At 36.1% G+C, this 21,378-nt stretch overlaps 1 protein-coding gene across 1 annotated transcript in view; it reads left to right on the top strand.

Annotated features, from left to right (window-relative positions):
• plxna3 (plexin A3) overlaps positions 1-21,378 on the top strand; it is a 134,673-nt gene that overhangs the window by 6,458 nt on the left and 106,837 nt on the right. Inside the window, 1 exon segment of the mRNA XM_055166100.1 lies at positions 9,867-10,053. Within this exon segment, the coding sequence (XP_055022075.1) occupies positions 10,007-10,053 (47 nt within the window). The 5' untranslated portion in view covers positions 9,867-10,006.

Below are 21,378 nucleotides of genomic sequence, written 5' to 3'. Positions count from 1 at the left end.
TTGATCATGGTATGTTTTAAGTGTCAGAAAAATCCTTCGATGTGTTTTATTCCATTATGACTCCTGTGTGATCTGATCTGTAACAAACTAAAACAAGTCTTACCTTTACATCGTGGCCGCACTTTCCTCCAAGGCTTTTTCCTCAGCTGCTGCGGCAGGACGTCTGAGAAAAGTGTGTCGCATCAAAATACAAAATAGTTCCTGTGCAAAACAAATCTTGCTGTTTATTCTACCAACTTTTTCTCTTTTTCTCTCTGCAAATTAAAACGTATTAACATGTTTAAAAGTGTTTTTTGAAGGACTCAGATGCATTTTTTAATGTCGATTATAACGTTTGAATGTTAAAAATTACTTAGTTGTTTAAACATATTTTACTGAAAATGAGATAAGTAGTTATTAATTAGTTAGCTAATCAAAGTGATGTATAATGATTTGGAATCTTGTTAAAATAAACAGGGTTGATCAATTGAGTAGTTAAATAGGGGATTTAATAACACAACATGACTAAATTCAAGGTTGTTATCCTTACAAACCATTGCCGAAATTGACATTATGATTAAGGATTATCTGAACATAGCAAACTAAAAACCATAACAATGTAAAATACAATATAAAAAGTGACAAGATTGGTATGTATATGCAATTTTAACAATACGTTACATTTACACAAAATACCAAGTCGTTATCCATCAAAACATTCCTTAAAATACCTTAAAAGAAAGCGAATATGTAGAAATATATAATAAAAGTAAATTACATGAGAAGTAATGATCATATGAGTAACTACTAAAGAAAAAAGTAAGGGGGGGGGGTAACTTTACTATAGCAGTATGTTGAACCCAGGGTCAATATACTATGGGGGTCAAAATACTATATCACACCAGTTTCAGTATCTCGAATAAGGCAGTATCCCAGTTATGAGAAAGCAGGATACTGTAGCTGGGATATTCCAATACTAACCGGGACACTGTGGCCTGTATACGCAGTATCCTGAATACTACAGCATAAAGTTGAGTGCGCATGCGTCCAAAAGACAAACACGTTTCAGTCTTTTCATCACAACAGTAGTGACATAAATAAAGTGACCAACATAAATAAAGTGACCATACATGAGTGAAATGATTGGAAAATAAACAGCTCTAAACCTGCACACATATAATCTCTGAAAAGTTTAACATGACCCATCTCCAACGTGATATACGCACAGAACAGACTCACCATCAGCAGCACATCCTCTGTCACAGAAAAAACACTCATATTCCACTGAGTCGTGTCCTTTAGTCTCACAGAAGCTGAACCGCATCAGTGCACAAGGAAAGCTGTTTTTTTTTTTTTTTTTTCAGCGCTTTCAGTTTATGCAAATGAGCCATGCGGTTTTAAGTTTAATTTCAGTTAAACGTAAACAAATGTGGCAAAGCTGCATTATATTATCAAACGTGCTGATGTGGCTCTATACTGGTTATTTTGGTTTATGTGTTGAAAAATTGAGTTTATTTATGCAGAAGATTTTAATTAAGAATCTGTTGCAGTGTGTTTGGAAACGCTGGGTTTCATCTGCGCGATGGATCACAGCTCCTCACCGCTGGTTATGAACTTAATGAGCTTCCCATGCTAAAGGAGCTCATGGTTGTTTGTATTTTTCCTGGTTTATTAAGTATATAATTTTGCACTTGCGCATTTTTAAGATTGTGTCAAGAAACCGGGATACTCCATTTGATCATGTACACAGGGTAGGGATGTAACAATAACCAAAATATCGTGATATCGTATCGTCAAAAGTCTCACAATAATATCGTGGACCATCACAATATATCAAATCACAAGTTCTTTTGCTTAAATACATGGTTTTATAGTAGCAACAGCTAATAAACATCGCAAACTACATATCCCATGATTCATTTCAGCGCAGACAACATGAAGAAATATGTTTTTTACTTGAATTCTTGGGATTATGATGGAAATAATTCACACCAAAATCTTGTCAAGGTATTTTAAAAGCAAAAATGTGTCCCATCTACAATTATATCGTCTCTTCAAAATATCGCAATAAATATCGTACCGTGAGATGAATATTGTGATAATATCGTACCAAGAGATTTGGATATCGTTACATCCCTAATACAGGGATATGAGTATCCTGTGGTGCATTGTGTAACTTTTCTGGTGGAGGGTCCATCAAATGCTTGTGTCCATGGAGAGACCAAACCAGACCAAGTTACAGGTCAGATCTGTGGAGAGACAGCCCCACTCAGTCAGAATTCCTATTTTTCTAGGTATTTTTGAGTTATAAAACCATCTGCAATTTAATGCATGTAAGGGCAAGCTGTTTAATGTCATACTGTGGAACATTCCAGGCAGAGCAATGACATATCCATAGAAACAAGCAGGTGATAGACCCTCCACCAAATAAGTTACACAATGCACCTTTAAAGTCTTTGCAGGTAGAAATAGGCTTTAAACTTTAAACTATTTACTAATTTCATTGAATTGCGCTGAAATTCCTTTTACAGCGCCTCCTATTGACGTATTCAGGGGCTTTATCTTCCTCTTATATGCAACATTTTAAGACCTTTTCCCAGTCCAAAGATATAATACTTTGTTTTACATGGCCAGTCGCTATGGCAACTAAGGCTATAGTCCTTTAGTTGATTTATTGGTCGATGGCGGCCAAAGTTCTTTTTTGTTGACTGATTATTTTATTAGGGTTATAAGGAGAAAACAGCAGAAAGGAGAAAGCATGGAGCGAGTTCGCTGGAGTGACTGGACAGTTTAATCTGCCCTCTCATTTCAGAACGGTACTTTTTTTAGGCCTAGTTGTGCTGCATACATAGTAGAGATGTAACGATATATTTTCGATATGCATCTCACGGTACGATATTTATTGCGATATTTTGTGAACGCTAACGAAATAGTGAATATGTTGCTTTTTCTTTTTTAAATGCCTTGACAAGACTTTGGTTTTATCACAATCCAAAAAACAGGTATTTCTTCATGTAGTTTGCATTGAAACAGAGCAAAGCATTATGGTCTATGTAGTTCCCTTTGATATTTTTTAAACTATTGCTGCATCAAAACAATGAATTTAAGCAAAGAGACTTGAGACTCGATATATTGTGATGGGCCACGATATTATTGTGACACTGTGATACGATATTACAATATTTTGGTTATTGTTACATACATTATATACATAATTTTGAGAGCTTATGTCAGTGCTTTGTCACACCCCTGCTTTACTAGACTAATCTATACACAGGGCAAGTCTTTACTGCCAGGAATTTCTTTAGTCAGCCACAGTCTTAATGGATACAGCCCTAATTTGTCATCAGTCTGAAACCCATGGATAGTGTTCGGATCAGGAGAGGTCAACTGTGAGTGGTTAATGTGCAGTCTTTTTCATTCAGTGTGGATAAGTAGACTAGTATTGTCATGATACTTACATTTCAAGCTCGATTTCGATATTAAAGATTAGTCTCCATTAGCCTGATTCATCAATCGGTTTCACTTCGTGGAAACCGTCTGACCTCGCAGCATTAGGATTGGCACGATGGTAGGCGTACTTTTTTAAGCTTTTCCCAAATCACGTAGGAAGAAGGGCAATAATGTCTTTCCTCTTGATAAAATTCACCAAACTTTCTCTTTGTTCCAGCTTTAAATCCTCGATCTCTGCAGTTGTTGCCAACTCAGAACGTATGGCTCTACAACTTCCGGGTTCTTGCAAACCGTCTAGTGTATTCCGATTCCTGACCTAGTCGCTGGAGAGAAATGAAACTGAGCGGAGGCACTAGGTGGTGCCAGCTTGGCTAAGTCTCCATATTATATATAAGGCAATAGAATGTGATTTTCAACATTAAACTTACTTTCTTGTACTTTCTTTTATATTCCCATGTAGAGCTGGGTATCATGAACAAGTTTTTGATACGATACATACCTCGATACGTAGGCCATGATACGATGTGTATCTCGATACAGTGAGCTTTCGATTCTATACGATTCGATACAATATATTTCAAATTGATTACATGAAAATAAAGGCTGTGATACTAAAAGTCTTTGTTAAACCACTTCTTGTGCAAAATTAATATGAAACACACCTATTTTAATAATGAAAATAGGGAAAATGTCAAATGTGTTGCATAAATGAGTTTCCTTCCTCGAAACAAGCAACAAAACTGTAGCACTGTACCAAAATATTTTAGTAGAATATGGCAAAAAAATATATATACTCTTGGCGATATATCAATACAGCAACCCACGATATCGATACTGTATCATCACATTAAATGATACGGTATATCAATATTTCAATATTTTTGCACACCGTGAGCTTCATAGTTTCCATAGTGGTCCATGTTTGTGCTCTTATACTTCTGATACAGCTCAAGATCATGCTAAAACTATTCAGGAAAGGTTAATTTGGGTCCTGTGAATGTGACTTTTTAGTATCGATACCTGCTCAGATAAGTCTCCAGTTTTGATACTAATTTTAGCATCAGTTAGTATCTGGTTTTCAGTATATTTGGCAACGCTACAATAGACCTTTTGTATGTAAAATCACCAAGTTAAACCTTTGTAGATCTTGCTTTAGATAATTTCTGTATTTCTCAATCTTGCACAACTCAAAATTGCTTAATAGTAGATGGACTGAGACTGAAATGTTTGACTCTGCCTCTTACACATCTCCTCTGTTGGCCTGCCTCGTGTATCTGGATATCTCTGTATGTGTGTGTAATGACAGGTTAGGGCTGATTTCAGGGTGGAGTCCTTCGGCGTCAACCAAAACTCCAACCAGAATCCTCTCAAAATATTTCTAACTCGCTTCATCACTCATATTCTCCCTGATAAAAGAGCAGCACTTAAAGGTCAGTTACAAAATTGACTCTTGTGAGCTTTCGGTCATGTTAGAAAGTTGTTATCTCCTCAAAAACGTGCTTAGGGATGTGTTTTGTTTCGTTCGCACATGTTTGAGTGATCTTTTTTTTAGTCTGTTCATCAGTTTTCAAGCTACATTTTACATTTCGTTCAGCAGAGATTCGCAATTCAAGAGCTGAAATTATCCACATGAATAGAGCGTTTTCTATTTGAGGGAAGAAGTCGGCGTAAATATGCAGGATTTGAGTGTTAATTAAAGATGTGTGAGTGAAACTAAACACAACTCCAGGTATGTTTGTGATGAGGAAACATTATAACATAAATCAGAAAATGGCGTAATAAACGTGTGTTCTCTTTAAAACGCAATAGATCACCCATATCGGTTTATTTACACAGCGCTAAATACAGGATTCATAATTTACTGCTGGCTCTGGACTTTGGACGGACGCCTCGTGAGACAAAAAGGTTTAAATCTGAGCAGAAGGTGGAGACGCTTCCTTTTGACCTTTTCAATTTTACAATGTACAAAGTTATCTAAACAATGAGGTTTGTACAGCGCGTGATTTACAGTGCCCTGAAGTAATGCTGGCACCTTTGGGAAAATCCGAACAGACGGTTGGAAAATAATTTTTTTTTTTTTTTTTTTTTTTTACAAATGTCTGTAATCAGAGAGATAACTTTAACTAAACAAGGTATACAGTGTTGGGAAGGTGACTTTTAAAATGTATTCCCCTACAGATTACAGATTACATACACCAAAATGTAGTTTGTAATCGTAATCCATTAAATTACTTAAAGGGAGTAATGTAATCTGAATACTTTGGATTACTTGGTTTGCTGTAGAGAAGCAGAGATGAGGAAATCTTCACATAAGAAGTTTTGTCTGCTAAAAGAAAATAAAAAGCTCAGACTTTACTTAACCGTATTAAAAATATTATTGATAGAAGAGGATGGTTTAGTCCTGTTAAATCCTGTTTGAGACATAGTTTAGACCTGGTTTTAGTCCTGGTTTAGTCCTGGTTTAGTCCTGGTTTAGTCTTGGTTTAGTCTTGGTTTAGTCTTGGTTTAGTCCTGGTTTTAGTCCTTTTTTTAGACCTGGGTTTAGACCTGGTTTAGACCTGGGTTTAGACCTGGGTTTAGACCTGGTTTTAGACCTGGGTTTTAGTCCTGGTTTTAGTCCTGGTTTTAGTCCTGGTTTTAGTCCTGGGTTTTAGACCTGGATTTAGACCTGGATTTAGACCTGGATTTAGACCTGGATTTAGACCTGATTTTTAGTTTCCAAAAAAAAAAAAAAAAAAAAAAAAAAAGGGGGATATAGCCCAAAATGTGAAAACAGGAAAATACCTCTGTGTAATCCAGTTATTTCAACCAAGTAACTGTAATCTAATTACTACTCACTTAAACAGTAACTGTAACCGAATACAGTTACTCATAATCTGTTACTCTGGTACATGTAATCTGTTACTCTGGTACATGTAATCTGTTACTCTGGTACATGTAATCTGTTACTCTGTTACATGTAATCTGTTACTCCCCAACACTGAAGGCATATATACGTTTAAATTACGCTATATTACGCTTATTTTTGACTGTTTTAATGCTGTTTCCTCATCAAAATCGTTCCTAGAGCTGTGTTTTGATTCATTCACACGTTTTAACACACAAATCCTTCATATTTAGGCTTCTCAGTTCTTCGCTCAAACGGAAAACACTCTGTTCCACCCTGTGATGTCATGGGTAATACAGGAAGTGCTCCATGCGTCTTCATTAGAATCATTTCAGCCCTGGAAATGCCAATCTCTACTGACTAACTCAAGATAAAAGGAGCTGTTAACTTGAAAACTACCACTACATGACATCACAAAGTGGAACAGAAGCATTTTGAGCTCTGGAGACTAATAATAAAGGATTACTCAAACATGTGTAAATAAAACAAAACACAACTCCAGGTCTGTTTTTGATGAGGGAACAACATTATAACATGGCTTAAAGCTCAAAAGAAACCATTTGTTTAATATGGGTCCTTTAATTTGATAGATAAGATACTAAACTTTCTATTTGATGTGGATAGGTCCATGATTACAGAGGTATTAAAAAAGCACTGTATGACCTCATGAGTCATTGCGGTGAAGTGTCTTGCCCAAAGGCACAATGACAACATGCATTTGGTAGGTTTGAAACTACTGACCCCCTCATGGTTTGGCAAATGTTTAACCCACTGCACCATAACACCCCAACATGAGAATATACTTGCAGTTTGATTTATAAAATGAAGTCTTTGAAAACCTAATCCAGCAGCGAATGTTATTAATTATTATTACAAATTTGTAGTATTAAACTGTAATCTGGTTTGCATTTATTCAGTAACTGTTGTCTTATTACTAAAATACTTAAAAAACAACAACAACAACATCTCACTCTCCACAGACTTGACCTGTAACTTGGCCTGGTGGTCTCAAAAAGTTTAATGCCATACTGTGGAACATTCCAGACAGATCACGTAATAACATCTTCATGAAGACATAAGAGAAAGAGAAATAATCCACCAGAAAAGTTAAATAATCCTGTGAAATTAATCCAATTTTGATCACGATTTCAATTTGTGTGTGAAACGATCTCCAAACTACCAAACCATATAATAGAGTTGAAACAATTAAAACATTTTTTTATATAAATAAGTATATATATATTTTGTTTTTTGAATATAGAGATTGTAGAACAGCTGGTTATATAGTTTATTTTGGATACATTTGTTTTTTTATGCCTTATTTCATGTTTCAAAGTATATTTTATTTATTTTATTTTTTATACATCGCAAAACTGCTCTAAGGTTCATATTTGTAAAAAAAAACCCTTTATTTTCAGTTTGAGAGTTTTGTGTAAATTATCAATAACAAAGTTTTGTTTTTTTGAGAGGGAGAGAAATGCTGAATAAATGCATTGTGTAACAAAAAAATAGTTGTTTGAATAACCGTGATTAATCGTGAAAATTCTTTCCATAATCAAGCAGCCCTAACTGGAGTTGTGTTTAGTTTCATTCACACTAAAAAATAAAAAACACTCTGTTCCCCCTTGTGATGTCATGTGGTTATACAGGTAGTGCTCCACTGTGTTTTTAAACCTTCGCTAGAATTATTTGGATAATTTCAGCCCTGGACTTGCCAATCTCTACTGAACAAAAACTACAAGCAGCTATGAAAACTACTGCTTCATGACATCACAAGGTGCAATGGAGCGTTTTGAGCTTTGGATGGGTTATTCAAACATGTCTGAATGAAACAAAACACAACTCCAGGTCTGTTTTTGACGAGGTAACAACATTATAACATGGCTTAAATCTCTTAAGAGTCAGTTTTGTGTAACATAAGACCATTACCACCTTTTTAAGAGTCTCTTCTCCACACAGTCCTGACCTGTCTGCTGGTGTTTATTATAAATAGTTGCTGTACCCAGTTTGGCATTTGGAGTTTCTTGTGGTGTGGCTGTGGATGATAAATAATAAATGTCCCGTTCTCTGTGCGGGTCATTAAACGCCTCAGTCTTAAACACAGCATGGGCTCATTTTTCCAGACGACAGTGAAGGGGTCTGAGGATAATTAAAGAGCAGCTGACACTTTCCCACCAAGTCACACTATTTCAATACAGTTTTCGCTCAGTGACTAATACTGTTTATTTATTCTAGGTGGTTGGGGATTGCTTTTAGCTTCGTAGGTACAGTATGTCATGATAATTACTATATAGACTTCAATATTTGAAGATGGAACAATCATTTTATCATAGGGACCTTTTCTATAGTAGTTTCTATAGTAAATTCGGGATGCAACAATAACCAAAATATTGTGGTGATATATCGTCAAAAGTCTCACAATAATATCATGAGCTGTCACAATATATCATTTCACAAGTTTCTTTGCTTAAATGCATGGTTTTATAGAAGTAAACGTCTTAATAAACATAGGGAACTACATATCCCATGATTCATTTCAGCGCAGACAACATGAAGAAACATGTTTTTTACTAGAATTTTTGGGATTATGATGACAGAAATAATTCACACCAAAATCTTGTCAAGGTGTTTTAAAAGCAAAAAAGTGTCCCATCTACAATTATATCAACCTCTTCAAAATATCGCAATAAATATCATACCTTGAGAGGCATATTGTGGTAATATCGTACCAAGAAATTTGTATATCGTTACATCCCTAATGGTAAGTAATTAGTCCATAAATAGTTTAGTTCAGGGGTGGGCAAACCACGGCCCAGGAGCCATATGCGGCCCTTTAATCTTTTTAATCTGGCCTGCCAAACTTGAATAACAATAATAATAATAATTTTTTGTGTTTTAAAGGTAATTTCAGTAAATAGTAAAAACTCTGGGACTTAAAAGACAGATATTTTGTTGTAATGCTTTTTGGAATATTTCAATAATTATTAGTGTGTTTTTTTCTCTTATGAGGTGGATTACCAAAAACCTCCTTCCATCTGCTTATGGGCCGACCTTTCCATCAAATTTTAGAGCCCTTTTGGCCCACGAGTCAAAACCCACTCCTGGTTTAGTTCATAACTCAATGATCTAGAGCTCAAATCTTAAAAGTGCGCCATGTAACTTTTCTCATTGGGGGTCCGTCAACTGCATGTTTCTATGGATACATCATTTCTCTGCCTGGAATGTTCCACAATATGACATTAAACAGCTCGTCCTTACATTTTACCACTTTACAGATGGTTTTATAGCGCAAAAATATCTAGAAAAACAGACATTCTGACTGTCTGGCCTGAAATTTGGTCTGGAGAGAAAAGTATTTGACGGACCCTCCACCAGAAAAGTTACACAATGCACCTTTAACAGTGTTGTAGAATTGTAGACTACTTTTTGGCGGATAACTCTGCTTTACAATTTGGTTTTCAATATTATTATGTATCGTCTATTTTTACTTCAAGTTTGGTTATCGTGACAGGCTTACTCCATTGATATGCTTCCTATACTCATTCAGGTTAAATCCAGGAAGCTATCAAAGACCAGGACTTCCTCAGACCGGGACTATTTCCCAGACAAGCTGACCCAGGATCAGTCTCAGACCAGTTTGAAGTTCTCAGAGCGGTGACAGGAGCCTATTGTGTCAAACAAGAGGAAATGAGAACTGCTTCCTCTGGACCAGGACTGATAGATGTTGGGACTGGGTAATATTAGCAGATTTTTTTTTTTTTTTTCTTCAAGGTTCATTGTGTAAATTTTCTGTTGGAGTGTCCGTCTGTCTGGAATGTTTCACACCCTGACGTTAAACCTTTCTATCTTTCTAGTTACAGGTCAGATCTATGGAAAGGCGACCCCGCTCACAGTCAGAATTTCTATTTTTCTAGGTTTTTTTGAGCTATAAAACCACTTTTAATTGAATAAATATAAGGTAGATCTGTTTAATGTCATACTGTGGAACATTTCAGGCACAGCAATGACATCTCCATAGAAACAGGCAGGTGACAGACCCCCAACCAGAAAGGTACATAGTGCATCTTTAATATTACAGACTAGTTGTGTGTAAAAATATTGAAATATTGATATTAAAAATTTTTTGATACAGAATTGTTACGGTGAGTTGCTGTATCGATATATCGCCAAGAGTATTTTTTATTTTTTTAATCTTTTAGCAGTTTTTTTTGTGACCACATTTCAGTTTTGTTGCTTATTTAGAGAAAGGAAACATATTTTTGTGATGCTCTTGACATATTCACTGTTTTGATGATAAAATAGAAAGAATAGATTTAATTTTAACTTTACATAAGTGGTGGTTTAACAAAGGAAAATAGTTCTGCTAAAATGTATTTGGGTCTTTAAAAACAGCAATATATACCACAAAGTATGATGTGAAATATGTTGATTTTCGCATGTATTGCCATATTGTGATAATATTGTATCGTATCGTGAGCCATGTATCGAGTATTATATCGAATCATGAGGGACCCTATGACTCCCAACTCTTTTTAAACTATATATTCTTGTGTTTGGGTGATACGGTGCAGTGGGTTAAACATCTGCCAGACAGTCAACGGGTGAGCAATTCAAGCCTCACAAAACGCATGCTGTTAATGTGCCCTCGGGCAAAACACTTCACCCGTAATGACTAATGAAGCCACAGTATGGGGCTGGTTGGGACAGGAAAGGTCAAATCACAATGACACAGATTCATTGTTGGAATCTTGAAAAGAAATTAAGAAGGAACACCGACGTCTGTGATGATTGCTATACAGACTTTTTGGAGGTTTTTTTGTAACATTTGAGCTGTAGTTGGTCAAATACTAAACGTCTAGTGTTTATTTAGCTATTTATAAGGGATGTAACAATAACCAAATTATCACAATATCGTATCGTCCAAGTCCTCAAAATAATATCATGGACCATCACAGTATATCGAATGACAAGTCTCTTTGCTTAAATTAGGAGTTACGGTGCAGGAATAACTAAAAGACAGATGGAACTACATAGACCATGATCCTTTGCTCAATTTCAGTGTAGACTACAAGAAGAAAAACGGTTCTAAGCACTTTTAAGTCTTCATTCTTTGGATTAAATCTTGTCAGGGCATTTTAAGAGGATAAAGAAGCATGTTCACAGTTTTGTTCGCAGCCTTCACAAAATATCGCAATAAATATCGTAAAAATATCGTATCGAGAGATTTGGACATTGTTAAATCCCTAATTGTGCGCCTCATCACCATATCGTGAGTTTTCCCACGATATCGCAATAAATATCTTATCGTGAGGTTCATACCGTGACGATATCGTATTGTGAGACTTAGATATCGTTACACCCCTACTATTTATTCATTTGCTGACATAAATGACAGTATCGGTTTTCGATATTGGCCAAAAATGATAAACCATGCTGTCTCTGGATTCTGACAAATCGGTATCGGTGTCTGCCATGGAAAAAAAAAAAAAAAAAAAAGTAGCTCAGTTGGTTGAGCGTTTGTTCACTGATCTAAAGGTTCAAATCTCTCTCTTGACATAAAATATCATTGGTTAAGCCCTCAGATCCATTGACCCGCAGGTTGGAGCGTATGAATGTTGTGTCCTTGGGCAAAACACTTCACCCACCATGTCCCAGTGTCTGTGTACACTGGTATATGAAAGTGTGTGTGAATGTGTGAGTGGTTCCTTGATGTAAAGGAAAACCGCTATATAAAAATGTGATTATTTGCCATTTACCATCGATCCATCTGTAAGTAGTCATTTCTCATTTGTCTGAAACTTAAACCTCAACTACATTTAAATAGACGTTGTAATGCATTTCTGTTGAATTGACATTTTTTATTGATTATTCCTGCCAAGATAGTCCAAAAATATTCAGATATACATTCATATATTTTGTCAGTATGTCCCACCTTTAGGTAGAACAGTTCTACTTTATATCAGCGTGAATGCAGTGTCCTATAAGTGTAAATGGGAGAGGCGGAGAGTTATTTAATGGCTGTGGTGGAGTTCAGTGAGAGAGGGATAGTGTTCTTAATGACTTTACTGAGAGAACTGCTCTGGTCTAATGAGTGAACGACAGAAGAGTTAGACATGATTAGCACCCAACAGGAAACAGGAGCCGGAGCGGGGCATGCGGAGAGAGCGAGGGAGGGGGGGAGTAAAGGGAGGGAGAGAGTGAGAGAGGGAAAGAGAAAGGGAGAGAGAGGGGGGGTGTAGATAGAAGGAGAGCGAGGGGTCAATGTGTCTGTGAATGAGTGAGGGCCCCGGTGCAGCTGGACCCGCCTGTACTCTCAGATCATACGTTTGAATACAGCCGTGTGTTTTCTAATGGGAGTGTAAAAAGGCCATGTCCAGCTGGTGTGAGTGTCACTGTGAAAGGTCCTATATCACGCACAATGGATTCTTGTGAACTTTAAGCCATGCTATAACGCTGTTAGACTGATAATAAAAGGTTACTCATTATGCCTGCAAGGGATGTAACAATACTGCGAAATACTGTGATATCGTATCGTCAAAAGTCTCTCAATAATATCATGGACTGTCACAGTATATTGAATTAAATGCATGTTTTTATAGCAACAGCTTATAAGCATCAGAAACTACATATCCCATGATTCATTTCAGTGCAGACAACATGAAGAAATAGGTTTTTTACTGGAATTCTTGGGATAATGATGGAAATAATTCATACCAAAATCTTCTCAAGGTATTTTAGAAGCAAAAAAGTGTCCCATCTACAATTTTATATTAGCCTCTTTAAAATATCGCGTTAAATATTGTACCGTAAGATGCATATCGTTACATCTCTAATTTAATTTCATTTCAGAAGTTCAAAATGCTCCTTTCCGCCTTGTATTTTCAAGTTAACAGCTCCTTTTACCTTTAGTTTAGTAGAGATTGGTAATTTCAGGACTGAAATGATCCAAATCATTCTAGTGGATGTGATTTAAAACGGTGGAGCACATGACATCACAAGGTGGAACACAGTGTTTTCTGTTTGAGAGAAGAACTCAGCCTAAATATTAGGGATGTAACAATAACCGAAAGATCGTGATCTTGCATCGTCAAAGATCTCACAATAAGATCGTTTTTCCATCGCAATATATATCGAATCACAAGTCTCTTAATTCATATTTATAGTTATGGTGCTGCAAACGCAAAAAAAACAGAGGGAACTACATAGACCATGATCCTTTAATCCATTTCAGTGCAGACTACATGAAGCAATAACTCTTCTAAGCACTTTTAAGTCTTAGTTCTTTGGGTTAAGTCATTTTAAAAGGAAAAAGCAGCATGTTCACAGTTTTGTTAACCTCTACAAAATATTGCAATTTGGATATTGTTACATCCCTACTAAATGTGCAGGGTTTGTGTGTTAAACGCTTAGGAAACAACATTATAAAATTTACCAGGAAATATAATAATATAGGCCCTTTAAGGCTACACGGATTTAGGCGAAAATTCCTAAACTTAGATTATATTTGAGATAAATGTTTAAAAGGTATGATTCTGTTTAGAGTTTACATTTTAAATAAAGAGGAGCATTGAAGCTGAAGTACACAATTTTTTTTCTCGTAAATAATGTTGATTCTGTTTTTCCCCAGTAAGTGTATTGTAAAAGCAGACCGCTCCACGCTGTCTTAATCCCATAAGAAAATGTGAGTCACTATATGACGCTTTGGGAAACTGAAAATACTCTGGTTCTCTAGTTTTAACGATGCATTGTGTCAATTTTTTGATGGAGTCTGTCAAATGGTTTTCTTCATGGAAATGTTATTGATTTGTCCAGAATGTTCCACAATATGGTATTAAACCTTTCGATCTTCATGGGGACCAAACCAGACCGAGTTACAGGTCAGATCTGTGGAGAGGCGACCCCGCTCACAGTCAGAATGTTTTTCTTGGTATTTTTAAGCTATGAAACCACGTGTAATTGAATAAATGTAAGAACGAGCTATTTAATGTCATACTGTGGAACATTCCAGGCAGAGCAATGATGTATCCATAGAAACAAGCAGGTGATGGACCCTCCACCTGAAAAGTTACGCAGTGCTCCTTCAACATCTGAGAGAAGCCTGAAATATGAACTAATAAACTAATACAGGAACTCATGAATTTCTTGTCTAACACCAAGATATTTCTATTAAAATATACAGTATATTTATGGATTTAAAAAATATATATTATTTTTTATTTATTTTTATATTTTTTATAGAATATTTTTATTTTTATGTGTTTATTTTTTACAGAGAACAATATTTCATCTCTCATTACAACTAGGGATGATATTTAAACCTCTCAATACGATATTTTCACAATTTTCATCTTACGGTACGATATTTATTGCAACATTTGTCATAGACTAATAACAGTGTGAATGTTACTTTTCTGTCATAATGCAAATAATTGAGATGTAAATCATGTAGACTGGACTGAAATAGAGCAAAGGATCATGGTATATGTAGTACTTTCTGAAATTTGATATATTATGATTGCACACGATATTATTGTGAGACTTTTGATGATACAATATCACGATATTTAGGTTCTGTTACATTACATCCCTCATTACAACCTTTACGATTAGCTAATTTCGCTTTCGTGTAAATTGCGATATGTTGTGTAGAGCTTTACCTGCTTTGTGTGATGTTAAGGCGTATATGATAAGATGGTATAATACTAGAACTTTATCGATTGTGGGAAATTCGATGCGTTCATTTAAAAGCAGCTCTTAATGAATAAACCACAGGAAGTAAAAGCACATAAGCAGCCGAGGAGTGTGCAACTCGAGGTATTTATAGAGATGTCAATAGTGATGGCGTCATGACAACGGAATCTTCATGTTCTCTGTGAAACTTGAGGATCTGAGGAAGAGAAGTGGGTTAGAGGCACCATTAAAGGGCCCGTATTACACAAAATGGACTCTAGTGAGGTTTGAGCCATGTTATAATGATGTCAGTGAATCAGAAACAGACCTGGAGTTGCGTTTTGTTTCATTCACACATATTTGAGTAACACCAAAGCTCAAAATGCTCTGTTCTACCTTGTGATGTTGTGAAGTGGTAGTTTAAGTTAAGAGCTACCTTTAACTTTTGTGCAGTAGAAATATAACTCCCCTATAAGTGTATATGTATATATGTATATACACATATATATATATATATATATATATATATATATATATATATATATATATATATATATATATATATATATATATATATATATATATATATATATATTATATAATTAATATATATATATATATATATATATATATATATATATATATATATATATATATATATAATATATGAATAGACTGGCTATATTATAAAACATGAAATAGCCTGAGAAAGCTGTTCTTATTTTCACTGAATAAATGTTCTAAGATGTAAATCATTGAACCAAATGATCTAAAACACTTATAATATATAAACTAAAGCTGTACAGTAGTTGTACTGTAATGTACTGTAGGACTGGGTATCATTAAGAAGTTGTCGATATGATACGTACCTCGATGCATAGGCCACGATACGATATATATCTCGATACAGTGCACTTTTGATTCGATACGATGAATGAAAATAAAGGCTAAATCATGGCTGTGATACTAAAAGTCTTTGTTAAACCACTTCTTGTGCAAAGTTCATATGAAACACAAACAATTTACTCCAAAAAATGGTAAAAATGTCAAATGTGTTGCATAAATGAGTTTCCTTTGTATAAACGAGCAACAAAACTGTAGCACTGTAACAAAATATCAATCAATAAATATCAATATTTCAAGATTTTTATTTTTTTTTCACGTCTTAAAACGTTGAAATCGAAGCAATACCGTGACCCGTGTATCGAGATACTGTATGTATCGAATCGTGGGGAAAATTTATCGTTTCATCCCTACTAAATATGCAGGATTTTTGTGTTAAACATGTGTGAATGAAACAAAACAAAACTCCAGGTACAGTTTGTGATGAGGAAACAACATTATAATATAGATCAGAAAATAGTGTAATATGGGCCCTTTAAAGTTAAGAGATCTGATCAGTTTATTCAAATTGGCTTATTTGTTCATATTGCTATTAAAGAGTATGAGAAAGCATATTCTGTATGTTATGTAATTATTTGAAGATTTTAGTCTAAATTAAAATTTGAATTTACAAATGTCAAGCAGCAAACTGTTATAAAAATGTGCTGGTTTATAATGACGATGTATTGTAACCGCAAAGTTTCTCCAAACAATGTCGACTCACTGTAGAGTCACTGAATTTTTGTATTGTTCATCCAGCCATACTCAAGTTTCTGAAATTTCCCTTCTCCTATTTAATATTTATTTAATTAAACATCTCCAAGTAAAAGCCACAGTTCTGGTCTCATCAGATCGGCTGTATCTCCTCTCTGTCTGTGTGTGTATCTGTGTCTGTGTGTGTGTATCTGTGTGTGTGAATGAGATCGCCTCAGTAACTCCTCACAAAGCTCCATTGTACCGTTTCCTGTTTCACACAAGGTTTACACTGAGGGGGGAGTCGGAGGGGTGGAGGAGGGGGCAGGTCTGAGGACAGGGGGCAGTAATGGGGTGAGCTAGGGCAGGTCTGTAGATGAAGGGTTCTGGTTCAGCAGCAGATGGACAGATGAAAAAAAAAAAATGGCCAGACTTTATTCTTTGTTCCTGCCACAGCTGCCCTGGGGCCAACTGGTGGGGAAGTGGCTGCCATTCGGTGTCCATTGCACCATTAACCTCCACCAATCACACGGTCACCCTAATACAGCCAATTTGGTGACAGGGATAGAACACGACGACAGTTGCCAGTGTTGGGAGTTACTGAGTAATGTGCTGAAAATACTACAGAATACAGCTTTTGAGTTACTGTATTCTGGTACAGTTACATATTCAGAATATAGTTACTTTTCTAAAACCAAAGAATACTATTTGATCATGTAATTTTGGTTTCAAACTGTAACGAATCGGTGAGAAAAATACAAAACTTGTGGTGAATGCATCTGTGATTTGTCTTTCACCACTTCGTGATAATAACAAATGTGTTACAAATGGGAAAATAAACATAAAATACTTTTAATTTTATTCTGCACTTTTACACTATAATTTAAATCCAACTCTGCGTGAACATGTTTTAAAGATGCACTATGTAATCTTTTAGTTGGGGGTGTGTCATCTGCTTGTTTCTATGGCATTACTCTGCTTGGAATGTTCCACAGTATGACATTAAACAGCCCTAACTTACATTATTCAGTTACAGATGGCAAAAGAGAAATTAAATTTGTCAACTGGACAAAAGTTTATTTAAAACAAAAATAAACTTTTGTCCAGTTGACAAATTTAATTTCTCTCTTGCCATGGATTCTACTTGGACGACTGTGGGATTTTGCACACACCAGTTACAGATGGTTTACTGCTCAAAAATAATAAGAAAAACAGGCTTCTTACTTTGAGTGGGGACGCCTCTCCACAGATCTGGCCTGTAACTTGGTATGGTTTGGTCTCCATGAAAATAGAAACTTTGATATACTTTGATTATACTGTGAAACATTCCAGACAAAGCAATAACTCCAATAATCTCCATGTAGAAACACTTACAAAATCCACCTTTAAGTATTCAGAACACAGTACTGTGATTGGACAATTATCAGAAGACATTACAAAATACATTTTATTGCAGGTATTCAGTATTCTGCAACTAAATATACTTTCAAAGTATTCTTCCCATCACTGACAGTAGCATAGTGTTATTGTAATATACTGTGATCTCTGCATGACGTAATCTCCAAGTTAAACAGCGGATGTTCCTTTCAGTTGTCACGTCGGAAAAACAATGACCACCAGTATATTACAGTGAAAACTCAAGTAATAAAAAGTGGGAAAGTGCTCAAATCTGCCCAAAATGCTGATCCAATTAAGTTAATTCAGTAACCCGGACACTGTTACCACTTTAACAGTTAATAAAGAAACATTTGAGAGTGAATTTCTGCTTTTCACATTAGCTCTGCGTTCACGTTACCAACATGAGCAGAAGAGCACATGTACAACTGGAGAGGGTCAATGAGTGTACAGAAGCTAGTACACAGAGAGCAGGGGGATAGTAGGAAACGACTAAATTGGAAGTCATAAAACAAATAAAAATCACAACTACATCACTAATTTTTTTATGCTGGTTTTTCAGTGGCCATGTGGGTATTGATTTACTGACAGTGCTACAGCTCATATATGTACACAAAAGCATAAATAAATGTACAAATGCAAGTTTTTGTCTGTACTTATTAGTGGGGCCTGACCAATATATTGGTTGGCCGATATTATCAGCCAATATGGGCACTTGGGAACATATCGGCTATTGGGCCCTAAATTTTGCCGGTATTTCACGTGGGCATGTTTTACCTCGTTATAAATCTTACTCTCTACATTATGTTCATTTAATCCAATTTACAGACAGATAAATGTCCTGATATGTGGCTCCGCATCAGTATTTATATGCGGAGTCATTTATCTGTGTCTGTGGCCGTACTGTCCCTGAACACACCTCCAGAGTCACGTCACTCACGTGCTCTTGTTTACAGGTTTACACCCACAGACACAGATCCATGTGCGCAGCACTCGGATTATATTCTTTTTACGGACAGTCGGTTTGAGTCTGGATTAAAAGGACATTTATTAGAACAGACTTGTGATCTGAGAGGAGCCTATGTGAGCGCTGAGTGTTGGAAATGTGTCTGTTTGAAGCTAGTTTTGGTTTTTACTCATTGGTTACCAATTAGTTTGCTCTAGCTCCCACACATAAACAGACTGTTTTCTCTTCTATTGGTCTAGTGACTATATTGGCCGTATATGTTACTGGTCCAGCATTGATATGTAAATGAGCTGTGAATAGAGGTGTGAATGATCCACAATTACACATATAATTAATTACCACTGTGTTTGTGCATTTACGGCTAAAGGCTAATAACGGTAGTTTACTTTCTTTACTAGCTAGAATGTGACGCAAAAATGCCATTAGGCCGACCTACTGTCTGTAAATATGACGTAAAGAGGCAGAATAACAATAAATGTTGCCTAAATAAACCCAGTTTAAAATCCACTATAGCCAAATCAAAGTTTTTAAACAATTCAAGATTTACTGGTAATTTGTACAACACTAAATATATCGGCGATTATATCTTCTATTGGCAGCTCCAACTCGCATTTTATCTGTATCATATCGGCCGCAGCAAAATCCATATCAGTCAGGCTCTATTCCTACGGGGCATCGGGCCTATTTGTCTCCCAACGATGAGTGCACAGGCGAAGATGTTATTCTAATGGCAAAATATTTTTAAATTTCAAAGTAATAAAACCACTTATTAGTTTCACAGAAGAACAAGAATTTGGCGTAGGTCATCCTGATCAAAAAAGCCCAAGGGTCAAAGTTGCATTTTACACGATGTGTCCATGGCGATGAAGCGTGTCAGTGCTTCCAGTGTATGTTGACTTTTTGCTTTAAGTGACAAGTACAGCCCAAAGCCACAATAACACAGACAAGTGACGAGCCAGCGCCTCCGTGTCGGCAGTGCCGGGTCGGCTGAGCGTGAAGCGCGGCTCACGAGGGCCGTTCGATACTGCTTGCGGCTTTAATTTACTTATGTTATTTGTCAGTGTTCGTCATGTTTGTTCTGTTTTTTTTGTTTTGTTTTGCTTTTGTCATTATGTGGTGTCTTTAAACTTGAAAAAATACTCTAAATATCAATTATCCACCTCAATAGGCTCAGTCTCAATCAGCTGAAAATCTATACGGGACCATCTCTTATAATTGGGGTTTTGAACATAAACCCAGTCTGTTCTCACACTCATTAGACCCTGAACCCCCTGAACCTGTCCCCCCTCTTCCGCCGACCCCTTCTCCCCCTTTCCCCCCCGGTCCAATCTGACCCACTTTCTGATACAGTATCTTTATTGAAAATGACAGAACAAAGGGAGTGCCACATCCTTTTCCAAATTTTGTACACTTAAAAATTACTCCATCGAACTGCTCTTGTCTGCTGCTGTTTGTATTACCCATTTTAGCCCTGCGCTCATAAATCATAAATATTGACCCTAAATGTGAGTATGTGTGATTGCAGACAGTCATTCCCCATGGACCCTTTTAGCCCCGATCTGATGGTTTGAGGCTTTTATATTCGTAACATCCTCCCATTTGAAAGTCTGAGTGTCTTGGCTTGTCTATCTTTGTCGAGCTATCTGCTTACCTGACCAGTCAGTCTCTTTTATGTTCTATTTGAATTCAGAAGAGACTCGAACTGGACCATAGAGCGTGAAAAACCTCCATCCAAACTTGAGATGATCTAACCACAGCGATACGAGACACGAAAACGAGAAAACAAGACCAGATTTTAACATAATTCCTCACGATTCAGTTTCCAATTTTGACCTCACAATTTTTTATTTCTTTGATTTCATATTTTGTTTCCATCCTAATTAGGGGGGTAACGATATCCAAGTTTTACGATGCGATATTGTCACGGTATGAACCTCACGGTACGATATTTATTGCGATATCACGGGAAAGCTCACGATATGATGATGAGGCTCACGATTAGAGATGTAACAGTATCCAAATCTACAATATTTTCACGATATACATCTCACAGTACGATATTTATTGCAATATTTGTGGAGGCGATCAAAAATGTATGCTGTTTTTTCCTCTTAAAATGCCTCGACAAGACTTAATCCAAAAAAAACTAAGACGTAAAAGTGCTTAGAACTGTTATTTCTTGTAGTCTGCACTGAAATAGAGCAAAGGATCATGGTCTATGTAGTTCCCTCTGTCTTTTTTTATTTAGCTGAGCACCATAACTCTTAATTTAAGCAAAGACACTTGTGGTTCAGTATATTGTGATGGTCCACGATATTATTGAGAGAACTTTGACGATACGATATCACGATATTTCGGTTATTGTTACACCCCTAATCCTAATACTTTTTGGAACTATAAGAGATGTAACTGACCAATACTTAACCCTTTTCTCATTTTTCTCTTGCACAAT

The sequence above is a fragment of the Boleophthalmus pectinirostris genome, unplaced genomic scaffold, assembly GCF_026225935.1.
Source record: "Boleophthalmus pectinirostris isolate CB_2022bp ecotype Guang Dong unplaced genomic scaffold, ASM2622593v1 HiC_scaffold_8, whole genome shotgun sequence".
In the NCBI taxonomy this organism is placed as follows: Eukaryota; Metazoa; Chordata; class Actinopteri; order Gobiiformes; family Gobiidae; genus Boleophthalmus; species Boleophthalmus pectinirostris.
Note: the sequence above shows the minus strand (reverse complement) of the source record. Positions and strands in the feature narration are given on the sequence as shown.